We start from the raw sequence: 23,484 nt of genomic DNA on the forward strand, positions 1-23,484 counted from the left end.
ATTTAGAAACTGGAAATTCAATCCTGGAGACTAGCACAGCGGGACTTCTAAGTTTAACATTTCCGATGCCAAGAGTGCATTATGAAGTCAGAATGTCTGGGGCAGAAGGAATTCAAGTGTCATTTCCCAGGTTTTTGCTGAATACAGCCCAGAGATTGGGGGGATCTAAGTGTTAGGGCAGGGTAGTGGAAGGAAACAGGAGACAGGTGCGGGGCCCAGGAAGGGAGAGTGGTCGCAGCAGCATAGGGCCCAACCTCTCCAGCTACATCTAATGTCTCCTCTTGGGATCCAGAGTCAACAGTTTTCCTTCCGGGAGGGCGGAGGTAAGGTTTGTGGGCGTGGGTGTGGTCTTAGTATCCACCTGGGAGGCGGTGGGTGGTTGCTGGCAGGAGTGGTGAGGGCGCTGGCGGGTGGCCAGACTAAGGGTGAGAACGAAATATGTTCTGAGATGAAGTTGAGCAATTAAAAAGAGGAAAAGTCAACAGTTATGCTGCAACCTAACCTATATATATTTAAAGATTTATTTATTTTTATTACAAAGTCAGATATACAGAGAGAGGAGGAGAGACAGAGAGGACAGTATCCCAATGCATTGGGCCGTCCTCGACTGCCTTCTCACGTCACAAGCAGGGAGCTGGATGGGAAGTGGAGCTACCAGGATTAGAACCGGTGTCCATATGGGATCCCGGGGCATTCAAGGAAAGGACTTTAGCCGCTAGGCCACTGCGCCGGGCCCCTAACCTATATTTGTTGAACAGCACTGCACACCAAGATTCTGAAGACATAGCAATGAGAGAGCTAGCAAGAAAGAAAGGACAAAGATAAGTATCCACGAATAAAATTAGCAAATGATCTCATGTAAGCAGCGGTCCCCTTGGGAATACTTACACTAGAGGGTGGAGTTTGATGGATGGCATAAAGAGTAGGAGTGACAAAGAACCACAGGGTGCTGAAGGGAGAATGGGAAATCAAGACAAACTCAGATTTGGAATTCCATCTGTCTACCTCTGGGATGCATTTAGGGGATGCGGACATTTGTTCTTTGTGTGAGAGAACAAGTAGGTATGCAGTACATGCCAGAAAGAATGGGCACAGCTGAGGGCTGTGTTGAAGGGGCTCTCTGCCCTGTGGGAGCATTTGAGTAACTGGCCTCTGGGAGGGTGGGTGAGGCAGGTGTGTGTGCACTGGTTTCTGGTCTGCCATGGTCACCCAGGGGCACTGACTGTGCTAGGCTCTGCGGAGCTCCTAAGAGGCACTGGGAGAATCATTCATGAACTGCACAGGGTGGGTGATGCACACAGCTCAGGTGCTGCCGGGAGTCCCTAAAGAGGAAACCTAACCAGCCTGAATGAAAAGGGGTAGTTGAGTTGGAAGGGCCTTCCACACTGGTGGAGATGACCTGGGCTGAGACTGGTGGCTCACAACACCTGAAAGTGAGAACACAGCCAGGCATGTTAGATGAGGGCCCCACACATCATCTAATCTGTCTGCAAGAGTTCACGTGGCTGGGCCTTGGAAGACTCCACTTTCATCAGCTGTGTGCCTCTTGAGCATAGCTCTGAGTTGTTACTCTTCTTTCTGATTGGAAGTGCAGGGTGAGCCTCAAGAAAGCAATGTTGAGTGTTGCTAGAAATTTCACCAATACTAAATATGGGGTGTAGACAGAGTCAGATGCATTGTGGATGAAGGTGAAGTCTCTAGCGACCCCTGATGTATGGAGATGCCCATCTTCAATTTGGTGTGCAGGAAGGCAGAGGATCCATAAACCCCAAAACTAAAGGACTTTAAAACAGTTTTTTATTTTCGAATTTTCTGATTTATTTGAAAGGCAGAGTTACAGGGAAAGAAGGGCAGAGAGAGAGCTCATCTGTATACTCTTCAAGTGGTCACAATGGCTAGACCTGGACAAATCAGAGGCTGGGAGCTAGGAGCCTCTGCCGGGTTTCCTACGTGTTTGTAGGTGTTGGACCATCTCCCACTGCTTTTCCAGGCACACTAGCAGAAAGCTGGATCAGAAGTGAAGCAGTCAGGACTTGAATCTGTGCCCATATGGGATGCTGGCATTGCAGGCAATGGTTTAATTAGCTATTCTACAATTCCTGTCCTAGAAAGAATTTTAAAGTAAATTCGTTTTGAATGAAGGCTAGGAATGGACAGTTAAAGATAAAAAAATTTACAGTGGCTAAATAAATACATGAAAAAATGAGATAACCACATCTTGGTTTCTTAGGCTTTAGCGTCAAAGACATACATACTAAAGTCTTTGAAATGGACACATATTGAAATAAGAAAATGAAACATCTTCCTAGATGTAATTCTGGGAACAAGGAGTGAGAGAGGTGCTTTCTGGCCCAATTCCACCCACAGGATTTTAGCTTCTCCAAAGAATCAGGTATGGTTTGCTGCCTTCAGAAAGACAAACTGGGTCATCACAAGCTAAGGAAGAGAAAGCAATTTTTACTCCCGTGAATCCTATGAATGCATCACCTCTTTAGGAGGTAAGGCATAATAGTGAAACAAGATATATAATTAACTTCTAAGAGGTTTGTACAAGTAGAGTAGTCTGGAGTCACTTTTATAAACTTTTGTTAATCAAGGGCATGAAAAACATTACTCACCTGCTATGAATTATAAAAACATAGTAACAAAGTAAGTATAAGCTCTGGCCCAAGTTTTCTATGAAAAATTGATTTAAGTATATTGAAAATGCTGAAAATATATTCACCAATATCTGAACTTATTTTTAAAAATTATGGAATAGTGGAGGTTGGGTTGACGTAGTTTTCTCTTGTTTCTATTTTTTGTTTTCCAGGTTTTATGTTATATATGTTTTTAATTTCATAAGAAAAATGTCATTGAGGACAAAATGTACCTGGGCATTCCCATACCTGATGGCAGAATAAAATTAAGCATTTGTACTCCATCCTCTTCCAAAATTCCCATGGAACAAAAACTGCTACTGAAATCGTGACACTGACAAAAGGGACTACCAGGGAGTACTGACTAGCGATGAGTGGATGGATCCTGTTTCCAGTCACCAGAGTAAAAAATACCTTTTGGAGACACAGCTGAGGAAGATGCTACGGAAATGGGTCACTCTTTCCCACAGAGTGTCCAGGTCGGTAAATAACACAGAGTGTGCAAGTGGGAAGTGGGACATCCAGAGAGAATCTTGAGTGTTCATTTAGAAAACAAGTCAGTGATGTGTTGAGATAAAATATAGGAAATGTGGTTTGTAAGTTGGGACTAGACAAGGAAAAATTACTCAGAAAGCATAAACTATCAATTTGATTATAAAAATGTGAGCCTTTGGATAATAAGAAAATATTTTAAGCACACTAAAATGGTAAGTTATAGGCTGGGAAGAATTTTTTTGCATGAAGAATTATCCACTAGTAATTAGTCATAATGTTTAGTGTTTCTAAAAATCAATGTGAATAGGACTCAGAAAATGGGACTTGGATGAAGCGCAAAATTTACAGATTAAAAAAAACCAAAAAATATCAGAAAAGATGTGAAATTTCACTGGCTTTCAAAGAAAAACAAATTGAAAACGAATAGTCTGATCTTTTCATCCATCTGTCTCCACATATTAAATGAAATGAGAATCCAGGCTTTGTTGGGCTGGTACATAGGTATTGTACCAACCCAATCTTTCCTCCTTTCTCTTTCTGAAGAATTCTCTTAAGTCATGGAGTGTAAGTTGATGTCTTCTATGGATAGCAATCAGGTGATAGCTATCATGCATTTTGACAATTATTTCACATCTAGGAACCTGGGTAGAAATATTGACACTTGTGCAGAAAAAAAGTTTTGTTGAAGCTTGCTTCTAACAGCAAAAACTCAGAAACTGCTTAAATGCATGTCTATTTCATGAACTGTGGTATAGTCATATAGTAAAATTGTAGGAAGCTGAGAAAAAGAATGGAGTTAAAACTCGATTTGTTGGCAGGGAATGATCTCCAGGACATGGTAAGTGAAAAGGAAGCACAGCATTATTTCGTTGAGGTTCTATTTATGAATGTATGTGTGCACACATCCATGGGTGTGATAGGTGAGCACGTGCCATACACATGCAAATGCATAGGACATCAAAGTGTTTATACTGGTTGCCTCCGGAGGGTCAGGGCATGAAGGGGTCTCCCTATGTTTCGATGTTTCTGTATTTTTTGACTTTTACATGTCATGCATTATTTTGTGACGTTAAAACCAACAAAAATAATTAAAGCATGAATTTTTGTTTATGACTTTTTTAAATTTGAAAATTATTTTTTTTTATTAATTACATTGCAATATGTGTCACAGTTTCATAGGCTCTGGGATTCCCCCCACCCCTCCCCAGACCCTCCCCTCATGGTGGATTCCTCCACTTTGTTGCTGTATTACATTTCAAATTCAATTGAGATTCTTTCATTGCAAGCATATACCAAGCATAGAATCCAACATCTTATTGTCCAGATAAATTCAACAGTTTCTTGGGGAAACCATTTCTGGTCTGAAGGCAGAGCTGGCAGAATATCATCCCGATCAATTTAAAGCCCCAACATAACATCAACGACAATTTACAACATTATGGAATTAATTGACATGGTATTGAGTAATCAATATATTAAAAATGCAAGTTTTTAACCACATCCTGTGACTACTTCATTGACATTTCGATTTTAGTTTATATACAACAGGCTGCTATACACCTTAAAGTGGCTAAAGGGCACTATTCAGCTGTCTCGTGTCTATTTTCATTTTAGTATTTAGCAGTTTATAGCATTGAAGCATAATTTTGCTGAACTTGGCAGATTTTAGGATAGTATACACTGGCTTATAACTCTAGCAAGGCATATATCAACAATTGAGGTGCAGAACAGTGTTAAGAGGGGTGTGCAGAGAACTTTTTAATACCTTAGTGAGGAGTAATTAATATTTGTGTCCTACCTAGTAAGGTATGTGTGAGTCCATACTGACCATTTCCTCTCTGGTTCTAAGCTTACTTTGTTGTTCTCTGCCTATCTATTTTTTTTTTTTTGCATCTGTTTTTTTTTTTAATTTTATTGTATTGTTGTTGACAATCTTTACATAGTTAATTGCAGTTGAAAAAAAAAGGTTCAGGGGGTATAGGGAAGTGGGTAATACTATTATGTCCATATTGTTTCCATCATGTATCTGAGGTAAAGGGGGATATTGAGGGAGATGCCCCACCCAGTTTCCCGCCCACCCCAAGTCCCAGATGTGGGGCATGCTCTGAGATATTTGCTCAAGTGGTTTTAATAGTTCTCCAGTTATGAATCGCTGCCAGTTTCGCTCAATGAGGTCGTCCACTGATTGATATGGTCCATCATAAAGTCTCCATTTGCCCCATATTCGCTGCCAACATATAGCTGAGATGAATGATTGACCTATTCTGTCTTCTGTCTTTTCTTGGTTAGAGTTCTGAGTCCAGCAGTTCGATTGGGGAGATCTCCAAAGAAACCTTGAGCTATTCCCAGACCAGGTTCTTGTATGTTCTAGCAAGTACAGGGCCCGGAACAGTCCATTACCCCAATCAGCTGGTGGTTGCAATTGCTGGGTTGGTTCTGTTTTCAGTCCCTAGTTGCACTGGAACCAATGGGTGTTGCAGTCCAGTCTGGTTCTGCCCAGCACATACTCGGCCCTTACATCAACCAGTGGGAGCTGCAGCCTAGTCAGGGCGACCCACAATAACCCCCATCAGGCCCACCCCCTACCCTGGTTTGCCAGTATGTATAGCGGTAGACCAGTCTGTCCCCCATCCCATTTGGCTCTTGTACTTGTCAATGGGTATTAAAGCTTAGTTCCATCTAACCAACTCAACCATCCAGCCCTCGCGGATGTTGTTGAGTGCCTCTCTGTCTAGCCACCCCAGCCCCCGTCCTAGTTTTCATGCCCTCCCGTGGGACTAGTGACCCAGGAAGGGGGAACCCACTTTTTCCCTCCCAGGTCTCTCTCAGTCCCGGTTTATGCACTCTTTAGGTGGTTCTGTGATGTGACTTGACAGAATTAGTTCCCAGTGCCAGCTTCTGCCAGCTGATGCTGCGGCCAAGCCCAAACATCCCTCACCCGCTCTAATTTATGCTTGCACTCACAGGAATAATCAGCCCAGCCTGGCTTTTCCCTGATCTAGTCCACATGCAGCGCACAGGTATTGCAGCCTTGCTTAGTCTGGTCTGTCCTCATCCCAGCCCACGCTCTCCAGTGGGAGTAGCTGTCTGGCGAGGGGACCAGCCCCTTAATCCCCCTGCCAGCTCTGTCCCTCCTTTCCTGGATCTCACGTGTGCTGGTTGGGTGCTGCAGTCAAATCCAGTACAGGCAACCTCACCCTGGCATTCCATAATGTGTACTGGTTTTGTCGCAACCAAACCCGGCTCAACCCACACTCTGTTCTGGTGTTCGGATTTGCCAGTGGATGACATGAACTGATTCAGTCTGGTCTGCCCCTGACCCATGCCGAATGTGTGCCAGTGGGAAACTTTCCATGGCCTATTCTGGGCTGTTTCCTATCATGCTTCTTGCGCTTACCTGCAGGGACTGTGTCCTGCCAGAGGAGTTGCCCAGGCTCCTCTATCAGAATCCCTCCCAATGCCAGATTTTGCGCATGCCAGGGGGTCCTTGAGCCAACCCTACTCAGTTCACCTCCTGTCCTAGCAGGAACAGTGGCTTCCTATCTATTCTAATTTGTGTGTGTGTGTGTGTGTGTGTGTGTGTGTGTGTGTGTTTGGAAGGGGGGCTCTGGAGTGACCCTGATGGTCATTGCCAGAGAGGGTGGGGATCCAAAGTTGGAACTAGGTAAGGACCAGAAAAAGCTCCTCTCCCTACTCCCAAAGGAAGATTACTGTTCTTCTGTTTCTGTTTATGACAATGTTTTAAGAACACATTATCTCTAGGGAGTTGGGAAACAATGGTAGAAGTTCAACCACCGGGTTCAGGTGGTGTGAGCTGTAGCCGTTCTTATGTAATTATATTGAAAATACAGTCGCTTTACCAAGTGGAATTATTTTGGCAGAGGAGATTGTAAAATCCTGGAAGAGGAACATGATTAGTATCAAGGTAGAGCTATTCTATAGCAAGAGAAAAGCTGCGTAAGCTGCAACAGCAGGAGTAGAAAATGAGTGTGTATGTTTGCTTCATGTGCAAGAGTGGGAAGAACACTGCCACTTACTAATCTGAGTTTAAAGGAGCTAAAGGACATTTGTGGCACCACGTTTTTGGGGAAAGTAACCAGGCACCAAAGATATGCAAGAGTTTTGGAAAGCGAAGAATTGAAGCAGACAGCACTAGGATGTCACCACTGGAATTTGCTTTGTGTTGCAATTCCCAGGGTGGCTGGGCAGGACACCAAAATCTCTTCACTCCCTCTCTTCCAGAAGATAAAAGGATGTATTGTTCTTTACTGGTCATTCCACTTACTCCAAGATCATTATCACCTCGAAATAACTCTGTTTTGAATGATCCTGGCATGAGTGGTATGGTAATGAATTGCCATACTATTGACCCAGATTGTTTTGCCAAGGTTGCTTAAATCATGTTGGAAGACAATTCAAAGCCAATATTTCACAGCCTGGCCAGTTGTTTCATCTTTCCACTTTGCCTATCTCTACTATGATTTGCTTTTTGATTCTTTCATTAGTGGAATTACTACTAATGAAGGATGTTAGCTGCTCACTTAGCTATAGAAAAGGTTGTTGGTGGATATTTGACCAGAATAGGACTAAGAGAGCTTTGATCAAGTTCCCAAGTTTTATCAAGATGTGATACATATGCTACAAAATCTATCCATTAAAAATATCCAGTCTGGATTTTAATAAATTGTACCCTTCTATATTTGTGCATTGGTCTAAATCAGTTTTAAAATATTTCTGACATGCCTGTAAATTCTTGAGGGAGCATTTTAAATCAGGTGTTTGGCCTAACTTTATTGGAAAAGGGAAATGATGCAAATGGCATCAATTTTTACCCCCTAAAATATGTGATTACAAATACATGAGTTGATATTTCCCAGGGATTTTCCGCATGCACATATCTTAATTTTGCATTCATACTTACAGATGATGAGCGAGTGTACCCGCTATTTCTAGGACCCTACCCAGCCCCTGCTTCCCAGGTCAGTGCTCTGACAGTGCAACTTGCTTCGAAGTTCTGGCTTTGTGTGGATGTTTTACAGCTCATCTGTCTGGTTTTATTGGCTGTCATAATTTGAATGTGTCAATTCCTAAATTCATGTATTGGAAATAACTCTCCAAATTGATGATCATGGGGATGCTATTGCTATGTAATTAGAGTTCAATGAAGTCATGAGATTGGGCCCTGTGATAGGTAGGATTAGTGGCTTTATAAGCAGGATAAGAAAGATCTGAGCACACTCCCTCTGTTGCTCTTAGAATATAATACTCTGTACTATGGTAGCATGCAGATAAGAATGCTCCCATTGGATGTGTACACCAAGCTCTTGCACTGCTCAGGGCCCAGATTTTGCTTTATAAATATGTCTTTTTCATCTTCCCAGCCTGCAGCATTCCACAATTACAGCAGAAAAAAGAGACAGCTGAGTTTTTGCCTAGTCTCCCTGTCATATGAGCACCTGGAAGGGCCTATCTAGTCCTCTCTCTGCTTCCCAACAAGTGCCAGTACAAGGCTGGCTTAACTCTCAGGACTTTTCATTCCTCAATATCTAGGGTGCAGATCTTACTCCCTTGTCCATCAGTTCTGCCAAGTATTTATATATATATATATATATATATATATATATATATATATATATATATATATATATCTCCCAACAATTTTTAGCTTTATTCTGAAGACTTTTGTTTCTGAACACCTAGCCATTCACATAAGCAGAAATGGAAGTCATTGTGTTCACCCTTGTAAACATTTTCTTTGAAGTATTTAAAAACTGTTTTCTTGAGATAGTGGAAGAGAGAGGAAGATAAGCTTTTCTTTGCTGGTTTGCTTCCCAAATTTCCACAATAGCTGGGGCCACGCCAGGCCAAATCTAGGAGCCAGAATCTCAATCCAGGTCTTCCTACATGATTAACAAAGATCCAGTTACTGAGCCATCATTGCTGTCTCTCATGACGTGCATTAATAGGGAACTGGTGTTGGGAACTGGAGCCCAGAATCAAACCCATGCACTCATATGCATCTTAACTCATGAGTGCTAGGCCAATTGCCCCTTTCTTTGAGCTTTTTTAAAAAAGATCTTTATTGAAAATAAATATAGATTCAAATAGGCAGGTCAGACAATAGCTCTCATTTTGGGGGCCACAAGGATGGAGTACATCTTGCTTAGAACTCAGGCCTCCATGAGCTGGTCATTCCCCACGATCACCCTCAATCTTCTGGTGACTCCCAATCAAGCAGTCCTTCATATCTGCTCCCAGCAGTTTGTGGTTGATTTGCAAAAACAAAATACAAGTGCATCCTCAATGATTCTACTTAATTAACGTTCAGAAACAGCAATATCAATCCATGTAACAAAAGGATGCTGGCTACCTCTGGAGAGCAGTGATTGACAGAAAGAAATGAAGTTTCCAAAGTGTGATCCAAGGACTCCAGCTTGACGCAAGTTGTCATCACATTGTTGTGTTCACTAGGGTGAACATGTGATTTGGTACCCATGGACTTTGGTGTATGTGTTGTGTGTGTGTGTGTGTGTGTGTGTCTTTGGGAGTATCATGGAACCAATCCCTTACAGATAATAAGGGTCATTGTTGTACTCTGAAATTTCAGGGAGTTTGAAATAAAAAGTAACTGGAAAGCAGGCTGCACCATTCCTAAATAATGCAAACTTAATGGCTGGGAAGACAGAAGCTACAGAATAAACCAAGAAATGTGCAAAACCTGACCAAGCTTAAACTCCAATAACAATCAGAATTTTTTTTACCTTATTTAGTGCATATTTTATTAATTTCTTTATTTCTAGGGCTATAAATGGTAAGTATACAGTGTGTATGTAATGAATAAATGATTTGTAAATGATCAGAAACTTTTCTTAGGCAGTGCCATTAAAAATAAGACAAGCCCAACTTAATTTATTTGAATGGCAGATAGATAGATAGATAGATAGATAGATAGATAGATAGATAGAGCAAGGTTCCAACTACTAGTTAATGCCACAAATTTCCAAATAATAGGGACTTGGTTGGGACAAAGCCAGAAACCCTGGAACTCACCCTGAGTCTCCCATGTAGGTGACAAAGATCCAAGTAATTGGGTCATCACCAGTTGCCTCCCAGGTTCATATAACCAGCAAGCAGGAATTAGAAGCAGAACCGAAACTTGAACCCAAGTACTCTGATTTTTGGTACAAACAACACAAGTGGCAATTTTTAATATTAAAGTTTTATTTTATTTTTGATGATGTATACAAAGGATGTATGCCCATGTGGGCTATTGTTCAGGGTGGGGAGAATCAAGGAATGGGACGAAGTGGATGAGACAATTGTTTTCCATCTCCTTTTTTCTTCCTGTACCTGGAGAAAGTGGCGGCAAGAAGCAGAAAGGGCCTCTTCTAGTAGTCCAACTGCATCAACACCCAAGGATGGGGAATGATCACTCCATGTCACCATAGGATCCCTGATGTGGAGCATGTTCAAGGATACTATTTAAGTAGTTTTGATAGTTCTGAGATGCTGCTGACTTTGTTGCTCCAAGGTTGAAGAAATCTTTCCAAGGTCCTTTGGTTGACACACTCCACCTTGGAGTCTTCACTTGTCTAGGTACTTGCTGTCAAATCTTGGATGGGCAAGCTGTCCTATTTGTTCTGCCCTCCATGGTATTAGATGTCCTCTCTAGACCTCAATGAATTGGTTGTCACGTCTCACAGGTGTATCTGGGCATGCAATTCACTGCACAAGCTTCAACAACTGAGAATACCCAGTTCTGACACATACATGTCACAGTCAGATCATAGATCCTGTAATTTTTCCCATGGTTGGAGTTCTGAATCCATTGAGCCAGTTGGGGGTTCCCAAAGATACCTTCACCAGGGATGACCCCAGACCTGACTCCTGTGTGTGGCAGCCAGTGTAGGGTCCAGCTCAGTCTGTCACCCACATCAGCCTACACACACAGGGGTGGTTGCAGTTGCTGAGTCAATTCTGTCCCCAGCCCCCATCTCATACGCAAACCAATGGATGTGGGCACTTTTCTAATGGGCTACAGCTCCCACTGGTGAGCATGGGAACTAGCGCTGAGGGTGGGCCTGGCTGGGCAGGCAATGCCACCAACTGGTGTGAGTGTGGGCTTGATAGTAGAATTGGCCAGGCTGAGCTAGGCACCAACATCCACTGAGGTATATGAGAGCCGAATAGGATGTGGGACAGACTGCACCAGTCTGTTGCACATACTGGCTTGTGCAGAGGCTGAGGCTGGGGGTGGGCCTGGTGAGGGTTACTGGGGGTCGTTCTGTTTAGGAGTGCATGAGGGCCAAGTGTGTGGTAGGCAGGGATGACTGGACCACAAGTAGCATTTTAACTGTTGAGCCAAATGCCTACCCCAGGCCAACTTTAATAATCTTAAGCAACATTTGTGGCTGATTGAAGTAAAATTGACAGATCATCTGGTCCACTCGAGTGTGGGATTATGGACCTATTTATTTAGAGATAAATGACCCCTAACATCATCTACTGTATATCAGCCTAGTTAGGCAAAACTTCATTAGTTCACTAGAGGGATCAAGGAAAAGGCAGTGCCTGAATACTCAGTTTAAGAGAAAGAGAGGTGGCAGAATTTTAGAAACAAAACTGTTAAAGCCAAGTTTTATTTCCTTACAATTATTGCTTGTTTGGAAAGTTTTATTTCTTTAGTGGATCAAAATGTTTCCTCTTGTGTTGCTGTCTCAGGTTAAACTGCTGTCTTTGATTAAAGGCAGGAATACTATGTCCAAAATAATGGAGCTTTTATAATGAGCATTCCATTCTTCAGTTAACAGAATAAACACTTATGAATAAATATTTTGGTAGCCTTACTTATTAGACTAACACATGGTAGCAAAGAAAAAAGCCCAGATCAATTTACCTGGAATTCAGGTTTGATTTTACCATTACCCACCATCTGGTGAATTTGACAGGGGCAAAGCCAGACTAATGTTTGGTTGTTGAAGCTCCAGAACCAATCCAACCCTAGAAGATGTTCTGGTGGTTGGCATGTGGGGTGCCTGTTCTTCTGAGCATAAATGTCAAAAAGGTGGTTTATGTCATGTATTCAAATGCCTCACTGAATGAATTATGAAAATAACTTTTTTTCTCGTCCCATACTGTATAAAGTTTAATGTGTACATTGTTTTCCCTGTGAAATAAAGGGACTAAGAATTATTTGACTCATGTAGACACAAATTAAATTAAATTAAAGTGGTAAGTTTCAAACTTATTTTATTCCATAAGCAGTTTTAGTCCCACTAAGGGCCTTGATGCAATTATATAACTTTAGCAGGACATGTTAGGTAACACAAGCAAGCCTTCACTTTATGAAGGCAAACATTTGTGAGGCAAACATTTTTCTTGACTGTAAAATTGATGTGTATTTTTAAATTTGACACTGAAAAATTATAAACTTAAGACAATCTATAAGGTCATGATATATATTGCATATATTTTTAGAAAAGTGTATTTACTTATTTGTAAGACTGAGTCATAGAAAGTGAGACTTGTTCTCTCCACTGGTTCACTCCCCAAAGAACCCAATGGCTGGGGCTGGGTTAGGCTGAAGCCAGGAGCCTCATCTGGGTCTTCCATATGGGTGCAAGGGCCCCAAAACTTGGGTCATCTTCCTAGGTGCATTAGCAGGGAGCTGGGTCAAAAGTGGAACAGCTGGGATTGGAAGAACAGGTGCTCAGCTGGAGGTGTAACCTGATCTGCTGTGAGACTGGCCCCATCTCTTTTTTTTAAGTTTATTAATTTATTTGAAATGCAGTTAAAGTTAGAGAGAGAGAGAGAGACAGAGAGATAGAGAGAGAGAGAGAGAGAGAGAGAGAGAGAGAGAGAGAGAGAGAGAGAGAGAGAAATTGTCCATTTGTTAACTCACTTCTCAGATGGCTGTAATGGTTACAGCTAAGCCAAGCCAAGCTGGACCCAGGAACGTAAAACTATCCTGGTCTCCTTTCCAAGTGGGTGGAGGGGCCCAAGGATTTAGGTCATCTTCTGAGATTTTGTTAGGCACATTACTAGGGTGCTGGATTGGAACTAGAATAACCAAGACATGAACAAGTCACAGGTGGCAGCTTAGCTCCTTGGGTCAACACATTGATTCCTACTTGCCTCTTTTTCCAAAGTATTATACACTGTTCTAAAATTAAGTTAGGGTAAATTCATATTATATGATTCACCTATTATTTTCAGAGCCCATTGGAAGGGCTGTAATGTCCTCATTTATCAAACAAAAAAATGGTGGGAAAACCAGATAGGCAATTTGCATTCTTAGTGTAAATTGCATTTAGGGAATAAGGCTTCCCCTTTGGAAAGCTTCAGTAATCCTTGTAGACACTGTCTATACCTACATTGCCATAATACACTAAATGGTAGAATGCTGGACTTGTGACTGTTGCTGAAGGACTATGCTATTGTAATAATATAGGAGACAACAGAGGGAGAGGAAATGGGGGGCAGAGGGGAGTGCTTATGGAATCTTATCAGGAAAAATAGTAGTAACTTAACAATGCAATAGACCAGAGCATGTTCAGAGTGCTTTCTTGGTAGACCAGAGTGCATTCAGCATGATGAGGAATTCCAAATAGGCTATCATTAGAACATTTTTTATTTGGTTACCACATTGCAAGCTTAAGCTATTGGTGCTTTCTCTCAGGTTCAGACTGAAGTTCATTTGCCTTCTCTCTCCCTTTGAAAGAAGCCATGAATGTGTCTGCTCCTAGGTACTCACCAAGGGCTATCATCATTTTTGTAGAGATTATTCTAGGGAAAAGCAGAGAATAAAATTAGGATCCTTTAAGACAAGTCAAAAAGACTATCTGGTAAAGATGAAAGGCAAACTACACAAAGTCTGTGGTATGATCTGTGCCGTGCGTGTGTTATTTAATGGAAGGAGAGGACAGAGGACTGCTGTGGTGCACCTGAGAGCTCCCAACATTTTAGTCTACAGGCCTTCCTTTCAGATTCACCCCTGGGTGTTTAAATAGCCCTAATGTTCACACCACAATCAATCCATATGGCACAGCATCTGAATTTTGTGGAAAGATCATGATATCTTTACTTTCCAGACTAAGACACAGTAACAAAAACTAGAAAGAGAATTAAATCAGTTAAAACACAGTCTCTAAGGATCAGTAGCTTGATTTGTCCTCTAGGCAATTCCAATGTACATTCAACAGTGAGAACCATCAGCTTGCATTCTTGAAGTCAGAGGTTGTTTCCCCATCTCAGTTCTGCTTCCACCAGTATTATTCCATTCAGTTCAAGCTAGCTAATATGAGTTTCTATGTATCACATGTCTATTTTATGTTTGATTCTGTCTAGGCCAGGGCATGAAGCAGAAAAACAAAAACTGGAAAACCACATTTTGTCCTCAGGGAGCAGACATGCTGTTCAGTGCGTATGGTGTGATGAGAGTTAAAAGAAAGCAGGAATGTGTGTAAAGGGAGGGGACAATGAGGGACTTCAACCTAGCTCAGGAAACAGGGTAGCTAATGACAGGAAAGACACTGAAAAGTTGCAAATAGCCCAGAAAGTACTGCATTTACCAACAGATTAATTCTGTCTTGGTGATTCTCTGCCTGTGCTTTCCTGTTCTATAAGGTCAAGTTTAGAATTTCTAACCTAATCTGAAAATCCTGAATCAGAAATGTTTCCAAATTAGAAATGCTTTGATTACTGACATGACAAAACAAGCAAAAAATTTCAAACTTCACCTCATGTAATGAGTTGTAGTCAAAATGCAGGTGCAAAGATAATAAGAGACAACGAATCAAGTTAAGGTGTTCATTGATGAATAAATTGAGAAAAATGTGGTATATAAGCACATTGGTATATCACTCATTCATAAAAAGAGCAAAAGCCTGTTATTTCACACAGGTGAAACTAAAGGGCATATGTCGAGTGAAATAAGGTACAGAAAGACAAACACTACATGTTCTCATTTCTATGTGAAAGTTAAAAAGTTGGTTTCACGGTACAGAATGAATAGTGGTTACTACTAATCTCTAAAAAATCTGGGGAATGATGTGTTGGCCAATGGAGAGGGGATGGTTAATGGGTAGAGGGATGCAGTTGGGAAGCAGGAATAACTTCTCATGTTCTGTTGCACAGTAGGATAACTGTGGTTGACAACTATTAATTAGATAATCCAAAATAGCTAGTAAAGTGCATGCTATCAACACAAAGAAAACATTTGAGATGATGGATGTGCAACTAACACTGATCTGATCATTATGCATTGAGCACATGTTTTGAAATATTGCCTTGTATCCCATGTGTACAGCTATAATATGTCAACTATAAAAGGAAAACAAATTCCATATGTACTAAAGCTTTTGCATAAATTACCTTCAGATTATGTGTATTAGATGTATATTAAACACAAATACATGCATGATTAGATTTGGGTTCCATTCCTGACATATCTCATTATGTATATGCAAATAGTTCAAAATCACACAAAAGTCCTAAATTCTAAATTCTTCAAATCTCAAGCATTTCAGAGAGAGAATACTCAGCCTACATTTATATTAAGAGAAATAAAGGATTAAGGTGTATAATCAGATTACAAACTTTGGTTTGAAATTTAGGACTAACATGTTTTAGCAGTTTATCCATGAAAAGCAGAGCAGAACAAAACGAAACAGAACAAAACAAAACAAGACCAAAAACAAAACAAAACACAAAGTCTCTTTAAGCCTTACTAAGATGCCTTAGTTGTGATCAGTTTCAGGTCAAGTTGTCACCATATTGTCAGGTACTTAGCAAGCACTTTATAAAGGCAACACGTGCTCTATGGGCTGAATCCATCTGTAAACATTTTGGAATTCTTAGTTTGGGCCTTGTATGAAGTTACAGAAGCTTTCACAAAATGAATTGAGCAACTTACCAAATTCTTTCAATATTTTTGTGACAGCACACTCAAGTGTTTTGTCCTTCGTTTCAGTCATTAGTGTCTACATTTGACTCTACATTAGTCAAACGGAGTAGTTAACTGAAAACAAAAACACAGGGTCTGGTGCGATGGCTCAGTGGCTACATCCTAGCCTTGCATGTGCCAGCATATCATATGGGTGCCAGTTTGTGTCTCCAGTGCTCTACTTCCCATCCAGGTCCCTGCTTGTGGCTTGGGAAAACAATAGAGGGTGGCCCAAAGCCTTGGACCTTGCACCCATGTGGGAGACCCTGAAGAAACTCCAGGCTCCCGGCATTAGATCAGCTCCAACTCTGGCTGTTGTGGCCACTTGGGGAGTGAACCAGTGGATGAAAGATCTTTATCTCCTATCTCCTTCTCTCTGTAAATTTGCCTTTCTAATAAAAATAAATCTTAAAAAAAGGAAAAAAAACACAAGCTCCTTCATGAAAGAAAAATTTAAAGCCCCAAATAATAAAGGGATTCATTGTTCCCGTGTAAAAAACAAGTATGTTTTTGCAATGATTAAATTCTTACTGAATTTTTGTCAATATCAGGAGTAATCAAGACAGTTAGCAATAGTCTAACAAATTACCCTTGAATCATTAGAATTTCTCGCTTTCATTTAGAAAATATAGGCTGCTTTCTCAGCAAAGGAAGTAGCATTGACTGGCAGCCTATTCACAATAACCAAAATAATAATGAGGTCATTATTAACTTACTGTTTAAGGATCAAGGCAACATATGCAAATTTGGGTATGATTATGTAAACTCGTTCTTCTAAGATGGCATCTAAAACTTTTTTGGCCACATATTCTGGTTCCAATGAGGGTAACAGAAATGAATACCTGGAATAGCAATAACAAAATGTATCATCAGTGTGTTAGCATCCATTGTTACATTTCAGAATGGGATCATAACATTGAGATGTAAGTAGTCACACAACATTTAAATATTAGGGATTGCCTTGTCTTTTATCCCATGAACAGTATTGGAACTAGTGCTGGAATATATAGTTTCTTGGAATGGATTCCTTGTTTTCAACTTTTGCTTAATCAATGATCTGGACAGATGAAAATAATGGATTTTAGGTTTTTTTTCCCTCTTTCTTCCCTCTCTCTTTTCAAACATCATATAATTGCATGCTATGAAAAGGCTAATTATTTAAAAATATTACTTAAGATAGTTTTTTACCAAAGATTATTTCTTGAGTGTCTTTAATGTATCCTTTTTAAATAGTAAGAAGATACAGATGTTTGTGGGCTCAATAGCAGTTGAAATGAATGAGAATACAAAGAAAGTCCCATGAGGTGTTACTTCAACATTTTATACTTTCATGCTCCTCTTCTCAATGACTTGAAACTCAGTAATCTCTAAAACATTCTGTTTATTTCCACTGATTCTTGGACTCTGGTCAGTTTTCCATAACCGAATGCTGGCAACTAGGCTTCATATTATCCTTTCCTAAAACTTGTTTAGACCTACAGCTTGAGAGTCTCCAACATTCACAAAAACATAAAATATACAAATCATTGTATCTTTCATCCTCTACCATTATTGCCATTTTTTTTCCTGGAGACTTTCTTTTTAGCCTTTTACATGCTTAGGAATCCCAAGTGTGTAAGTCATCAGTAGGGGATGGCATGGTGATGCAAGCTAAATTTCCTCTTAATATTCCCGAATCCAGTAAGAGAGCACTGTTTCAAATCCCAGCTACTTTGCTTTTAATCCAGCTCTTTGCTTACCTGAGAAAGCAGTGGAATGTAGCCCAAGTACTTGGGGTCTTGCCACCACTGTAGGAGACAAGAACGTAGCCCCTGGCTCCTGGTTTTGGCCTGATCCAGGCCTAGTTATTGTGGACATCTGGGGAGTAAGCCAGTGAATGGGAGGTCTCTCTCTCTCTCTCTGTCTATCTCTCTCTCTGTCACTCTGACTTCCAAATAAATCTTTGCAAAAAACTCATCATTTAACCTCAGTGTCTTTGCCATTACCCTGCTACCTCATCCTGGCATAACATTCCTTCTTTTAAAAACACTTAATCACAATATTATCAATCCTTACTAATATTGCTATTTTAGTCATTATATTTGAAACAAAGAAGTAAAGAAATGTAAAAAATGTAAATATTAAATATATAGCTACATGTATTTATATTTATTAGAAATATTGCTGATCTTATGCATGTTTAGTACTAATTTGCTGATAATAATAAGATATGTAACACTTTGTTGTTGTAAATTGCGTATTGTTAATTTCTTCTCACAGAATGCTTTTGTTGATTTCTGTGAATTTTTACATCTTATGTAAATAGGTCACATTTTGTCTGTTACTTGACAGGGAGTTAGAGTCTACTTTTTAGCTGTCATGAATGGATGTGGACTAACATTTGTGTACTAGTTTTGGTGAAAATGTGCATTTTTATTTCTCTTATTTCTCTAGGCGTGTTTAACATTTTGAGGAACTGGTAAACTGTTTTCCAAGGCAGCTGTGCTGACTTAACAGCTGTGTGTGAGAGGTGTGGTTTCTCTGCAGCCTCACCGACACTTACTATTGTCTCCTCATTTTCTTTACTGGTGATTCTTGCTCCCTCGTGTGGATTCAGATCACTCACTGCTGCTGCTTGCTGTCATCCTCAAGAGCTTGCTTGTGTATCTCTCAGGATACTAGCCATGAATATCCTGTTCATGACTTGTTCATTTTGACCTTTATTTTTGAAATATAGTTTTGCTGGAAGATTCTTAGTCCACAGTTTCTTTTTACTTTCAGCATTTTGAATGTCGTTCCTTTGTCCTTTGGCTTTCCTTGTGTCTTTAGATAGTTGCTTTGTACATAGCAGGAGGTTTTTTTTTTCCTCGTGCTGCTTTCAAGGCTTCTCTCTGTTTTGTCTTCCAATGTTGAGTGTGATCTTTCCCTTGTGTTTGTTTTACTTGGAATTCACTGGATTTCTTGAATATATAACCTAACAGTTTTAATCAAATTTAGGACGTTTCCAGTCATTGTTTCCTTGAATATTTTTAAGCTTCTTTCTCGGTATCCTCCACGTCTATGATGCCTCAGTGTACATGCTTTTATGTTTAACTGTGTTCCAAATTTTCCTGAGGTTTTGTTCACTTTTACTCATTTTGCTTTTCCTCTTTTGTTTCTGCTTGCATATCCTCTATTCATCTGTCCTCAATTTTATTCATTGTTTCTATAGTCAGCTCACATCTACTTTTAACATGTTTTAGTGAATTTTTCATTTACATTTGTTCTCTATGCCCAAATCTATTTTTCTTTATATGTGCTTCAACTGAAATTTGATGAGATATTACCACACCTTCTTTTTTATTTATGTAAACATGAATTTTCCTCAGACTTCGAACGTATTTATAATAGCTCTTTGGAACGTGTCTGCCATGCCAAACATTGGGCCCACTTAAAGGTGATTCCCATTGTCTATATTTTATTCCTTTCTGAGTCACATCTTGTTTATATTTTATATAGCTCATATTTTTAAATAAAATAGTACAAATTTGGGATATTATATTTTAACAGAGACAATACTGTGGGGCTTGTTATGGTTGTTTATGACATAGTTGGATGAGTTCAGCAAAGTCTGTCTGCATTTATTATTGTCTGTATGTAGCACAGAATGGTCATTCCTCAGAGAATGAGTGTTGATTGGGTTGATTGAGATTTTATTGTCATATATGTATAGTTTTATGTTGATTAGCTACCTATGCAAAAGACTTCATACATCATTTGGGTCCCAATTTTTACTGTCTTTTTTTCTTGTCGTAAGCTTCTTGCTGGCCTAATTTTACTCATATTACACTCAGCCTGCAAACTCCACAATTTGATAACTAGTTGTGTTATTCCTTTTGCCAATATTCTGGTTCATGGTCTTACCCAATTTAAGTCAGGTCTTATGGCAGGGGCAGAGAGATGGTAATTTTTGAGGCAGAACCTCTGTGCCTTGGAGCAGGAGGTAAGGGTGACAAGAAATGCACTCCTCACCTGCTATTCTATGCCAATAACCCTTGTCATTTAGGGTGTGAAGACTGGAATTGAGGATGGCAGAAAGAGCCGCGACCACCCAGGACAGACCTTCTACAGCCCAGTCCCTGGGAAAATGAGCCTGCTGATATTAACTATCTACTAAATCTACCTGAAACAGACACTCTGATTAGAAAGCTGCAGGAGATGGAACATGCCACTTGACTGCTGATCTTACGAGAGCAGTTGCTTCACAGTAAAAAGCTATTCTGGAAGAGGAACCACCCTTACCATTTTGCCAAGTGTGTCTCCTCAAATCTTTCCTAGCTAGTGGCAGTTCGTGGTGAGAATAAGCACTGCCTGGTTGAGGCTGTTTACTCAATAAAGACATTCTACTGTGTGGAGCTGTGGAAAATGGGGTCTGCCAATGTTTTTCTGCTACCAAACCACACAGAACAGCTCTCCATCCTGGAAGCCAGAGAGACTATCAGGTACCAGCAAAGGATGCAGTATGTATCTAATGCAATATAGATGATTCATATTATCTGGGTCATGCCATTCTTTCTTTTAACAATTGTGAAGATTAACTTATGTTTCCACGAAGTTTTAAACTTTTCAATCGGCTTTGTTGATTATCTACCTATGTAAAAGATCTACTATTTCACCTGAATCCCAAATTGGACTTTTTTTAGCCAAATTAAACATTATACAAAAATGTCGTTGTGATATTTCCCTTCACATATTAATAAACTTTATAATATGTTTTGTTTTTGGTGTTATTTATATTTTCTCCTACAATGAAAAACAATTTAATGTTTTCTCAATACATTTTTCTGTTATATTTTAATATTCTGATTTGTATTTTCAGTTTAAGTCTTAACCACAATATAAAATTGACACACTATTTTTTAATTAACTCTTCTGACTTAATACACATTAAATTTTTTCTTTTACTTAATTAGGCATTCTAGTTATTTGTTTTGTTTACTTGTATTTCAAGATGCAATATGATCAAATGATAATGAACAGACATTGAAAACTTTTTATGGGAGCAAAATTTACGGTCAGAGTTGACTTACTTGGATGTGCAGCCATCAAACATCCCAGTTTTCATGAGATACGGGCAGACAATGGTGGTTTTAATTTCAGTTTTTTTTTGCATAGTTAATTCCAGAAAGAGAGACTCAGCAAAGCCTAATGCTGCAAATTTGCTTGCAGAATAATCTGTAACAGAGTGGAGATCAATGAGTTAAAGCTGGACAAGTGAACTCTGGGATTCTTTTAAGAACTGAATCTCCCTTCCTTTTCCTCACAGGCATCACCATCAAAGTCATCTAAGATGACCAAATAATCCACACCTCTATCACCACAATATGAACCCAACATAAAGATGGAAATTATTTCCAGTGTCTCTTAACCTAAGACCACCATGAGCCAATATGTTCATTCTTCTATCTTTCCATACCACTGCCATTAAAAATAGGGAATCGAGGGGCCCGGTGCTGTAGTCTAGCGACTAAAATCCTCACCTTCCACATGCCAGCATCCCATATGGACACAGGTTCTAATCCTGGTGGCCCTGCTTCCTGTCCAGCTCCCTGCTTGTGGCCTGGAAAAGCAGTCCAGGACGGTCCAAAGCTTTGACACCCTGCACTTGCATGGATGACCTAGAAGAAGCGCCTGGCTCCTGGTTTCAGATCGGCTCAGCTGTGGCCATTGCAGCAACTTGGGGAGTGTATCAGTGGACAGAAGATCTTCCTCTCTGTCTCTCCTCCTCTCTGTGTATCTGACTTTTCAATAAAAATAAATAAATCTTAAAGGAAATTGAAAGGTTATTCTGGCTTTGAAGATAAAGTCAAATGCTCTACAGATGCAACCATGGTACAAGAACTTCTCTGCCTTGGAAAAGTTCTAACTTCCAAAGTCATGGACTGAATAGAATAAAGGCTTCTGATGAACACAGCACTCACCTGAGAGTCCCTTGATACCAACTAACCCTGCAACACTAGAAATACAGACCAAGTGTCCACGGTTGAGTTTAATCATGGCAGGAAGGAAAGCCTTGCAAGTCTGGAAGATAGAAATAGGCTGCTTTAATATTTAATTCATTGGTAAGTACTTGTTCAGTATCATACAAATTTAGTAGTCCTTTTAACATTTATGCTGTGATAGATTTTATGACAGTGCAAAAGGGGACATCTTGTCATCACTGTTCCCAAGGAGCTTAGGTTTCATTTTCTCACTCTGTAAAAAACATTATTTGATTTATTTGCCTTTGAAGTAAATTATACTAATTGTCTAAAAAAGGAATTTTGTATTTACAGTTGATAAAAGAATTTAATATAACTTTTCCTGGGATTCTGAGCTTGTACATGTGGCTTTTAGCAGTTTGCATTAAAATTCAGTCTCATTGTAAATAAAATCCGCCCTCACACGGTTGGACTAGTAGGATGGGAGAAATTGCTCAAAAAGAAGTAGCATCAATGTTGAGTAAACACACACTGGTAAGTAAAGTGCTTTTGAATTATCTTCATGACTTAGATTTTAGATACTTTGGTAAATTATACTCATTCATCCGCTAGACTGTCCACCTGTCTCTTGTGGAATGAATAATTCAAACTTTATTTGACCAGTAGTCATTGGAGCCAAGACATTTCATAATGTTGTGCAATGAGAAGTTAGCATGTAGAAAACTAGTAAGTGTGGAGTTTTGTCCGTTATAAAAGCTTGGTTCCAGAGGCAGGAGTCCAGCAGTCTTACTTCTGCATTCTTCTTTCCATTAATTATATATGATGTTTCTCATTCTGTTGTTTTGTCAGCTCTGTCATTTCACTGGTCCCACTATAAACAAATCTAATAAAACACTGACAATACTCATAGTCTGTTTCTATGAGACATTTTATTTTTAACAAAGGCAGAAGCTTGCATTTAAGAGTTTTGGCAAGTCTGCTGAGAGCTGCTCACCTGCAGAAGTCCAGATGTACCTACATACAGGGAACAGTCTCTGGAACTAAGAATGGCATCTCAGCTTTGAAAATCTTTCATCTTCCATTAACATTTTTCAGAGTTGCTGGGAGCCAGCACCATGATGTTGTAGGCTAAACTTCCCCCTGTGGTGCTGGCATTTCATAAGGGTGCCAGTTCATGTCCCAGCAGCTCCACCTCAGGTCCAGCTATCTGTTTATGGCCTGCAAAAGCATTGGAAGATGGTCCAAGTACTTGGGCCCCTGCATCCTCATGGGTGACCCGGAGGAGGCTCCTGGCTCCTGGTTTTAAATTGACTCAGTTCCAGCCATTGTGGCCATTGAGGAGTGAATCAGCATATGGAAAGTCTCTCCCTTTCTCCTTCTTTCTTTAAGTTTATTTTTCAAATAAAAACAAAGTAAGTCTTAAAAAAAGAGTTGCTGAGCTGAACATGGATACCTCTCAAATAAAATT

General features: G+C 40.0%; 1 protein-coding gene across 1 annotated transcript in view; it reads right to left on the minus strand.

The window, feature by feature from the left end:
- Window positions 1-268: 268 nt before the first annotated feature.
- LOC101529924 (short chain dehydrogenase/reductase family 16C member 5) overlaps window positions 269-23,484 on the minus strand; it is a 34,371-nt gene continuing 11,155 nt past the window's right edge. The window contains exons 4-7 of the mRNA XM_058668898.1: window positions 22,017-22,116; window positions 21,126-21,270; window positions 16,794-16,919; window positions 269-419 (exon numbers count right to left, since the gene is read on the minus strand). Coding sequence (XP_058524881.1) covers window positions 269-419; window positions 16,794-16,919; window positions 21,126-21,270; window positions 22,017-22,116 — 522 coding nt within the window. The remainder of the gene's footprint in view (window positions 420-16,793; window positions 16,920-21,125; window positions 21,271-22,016; window positions 22,117-23,484) is intronic.

The sequence above is a fragment of the Ochotona princeps genome, chromosome 9 (genome assembly GCF_030435755.1).
Source record: "Ochotona princeps isolate mOchPri1 chromosome 9, mOchPri1.hap1, whole genome shotgun sequence".
Lineage (NCBI taxonomy): Eukaryota > Metazoa > Chordata > Mammalia > Lagomorpha > Ochotonidae > Ochotona > Ochotona princeps.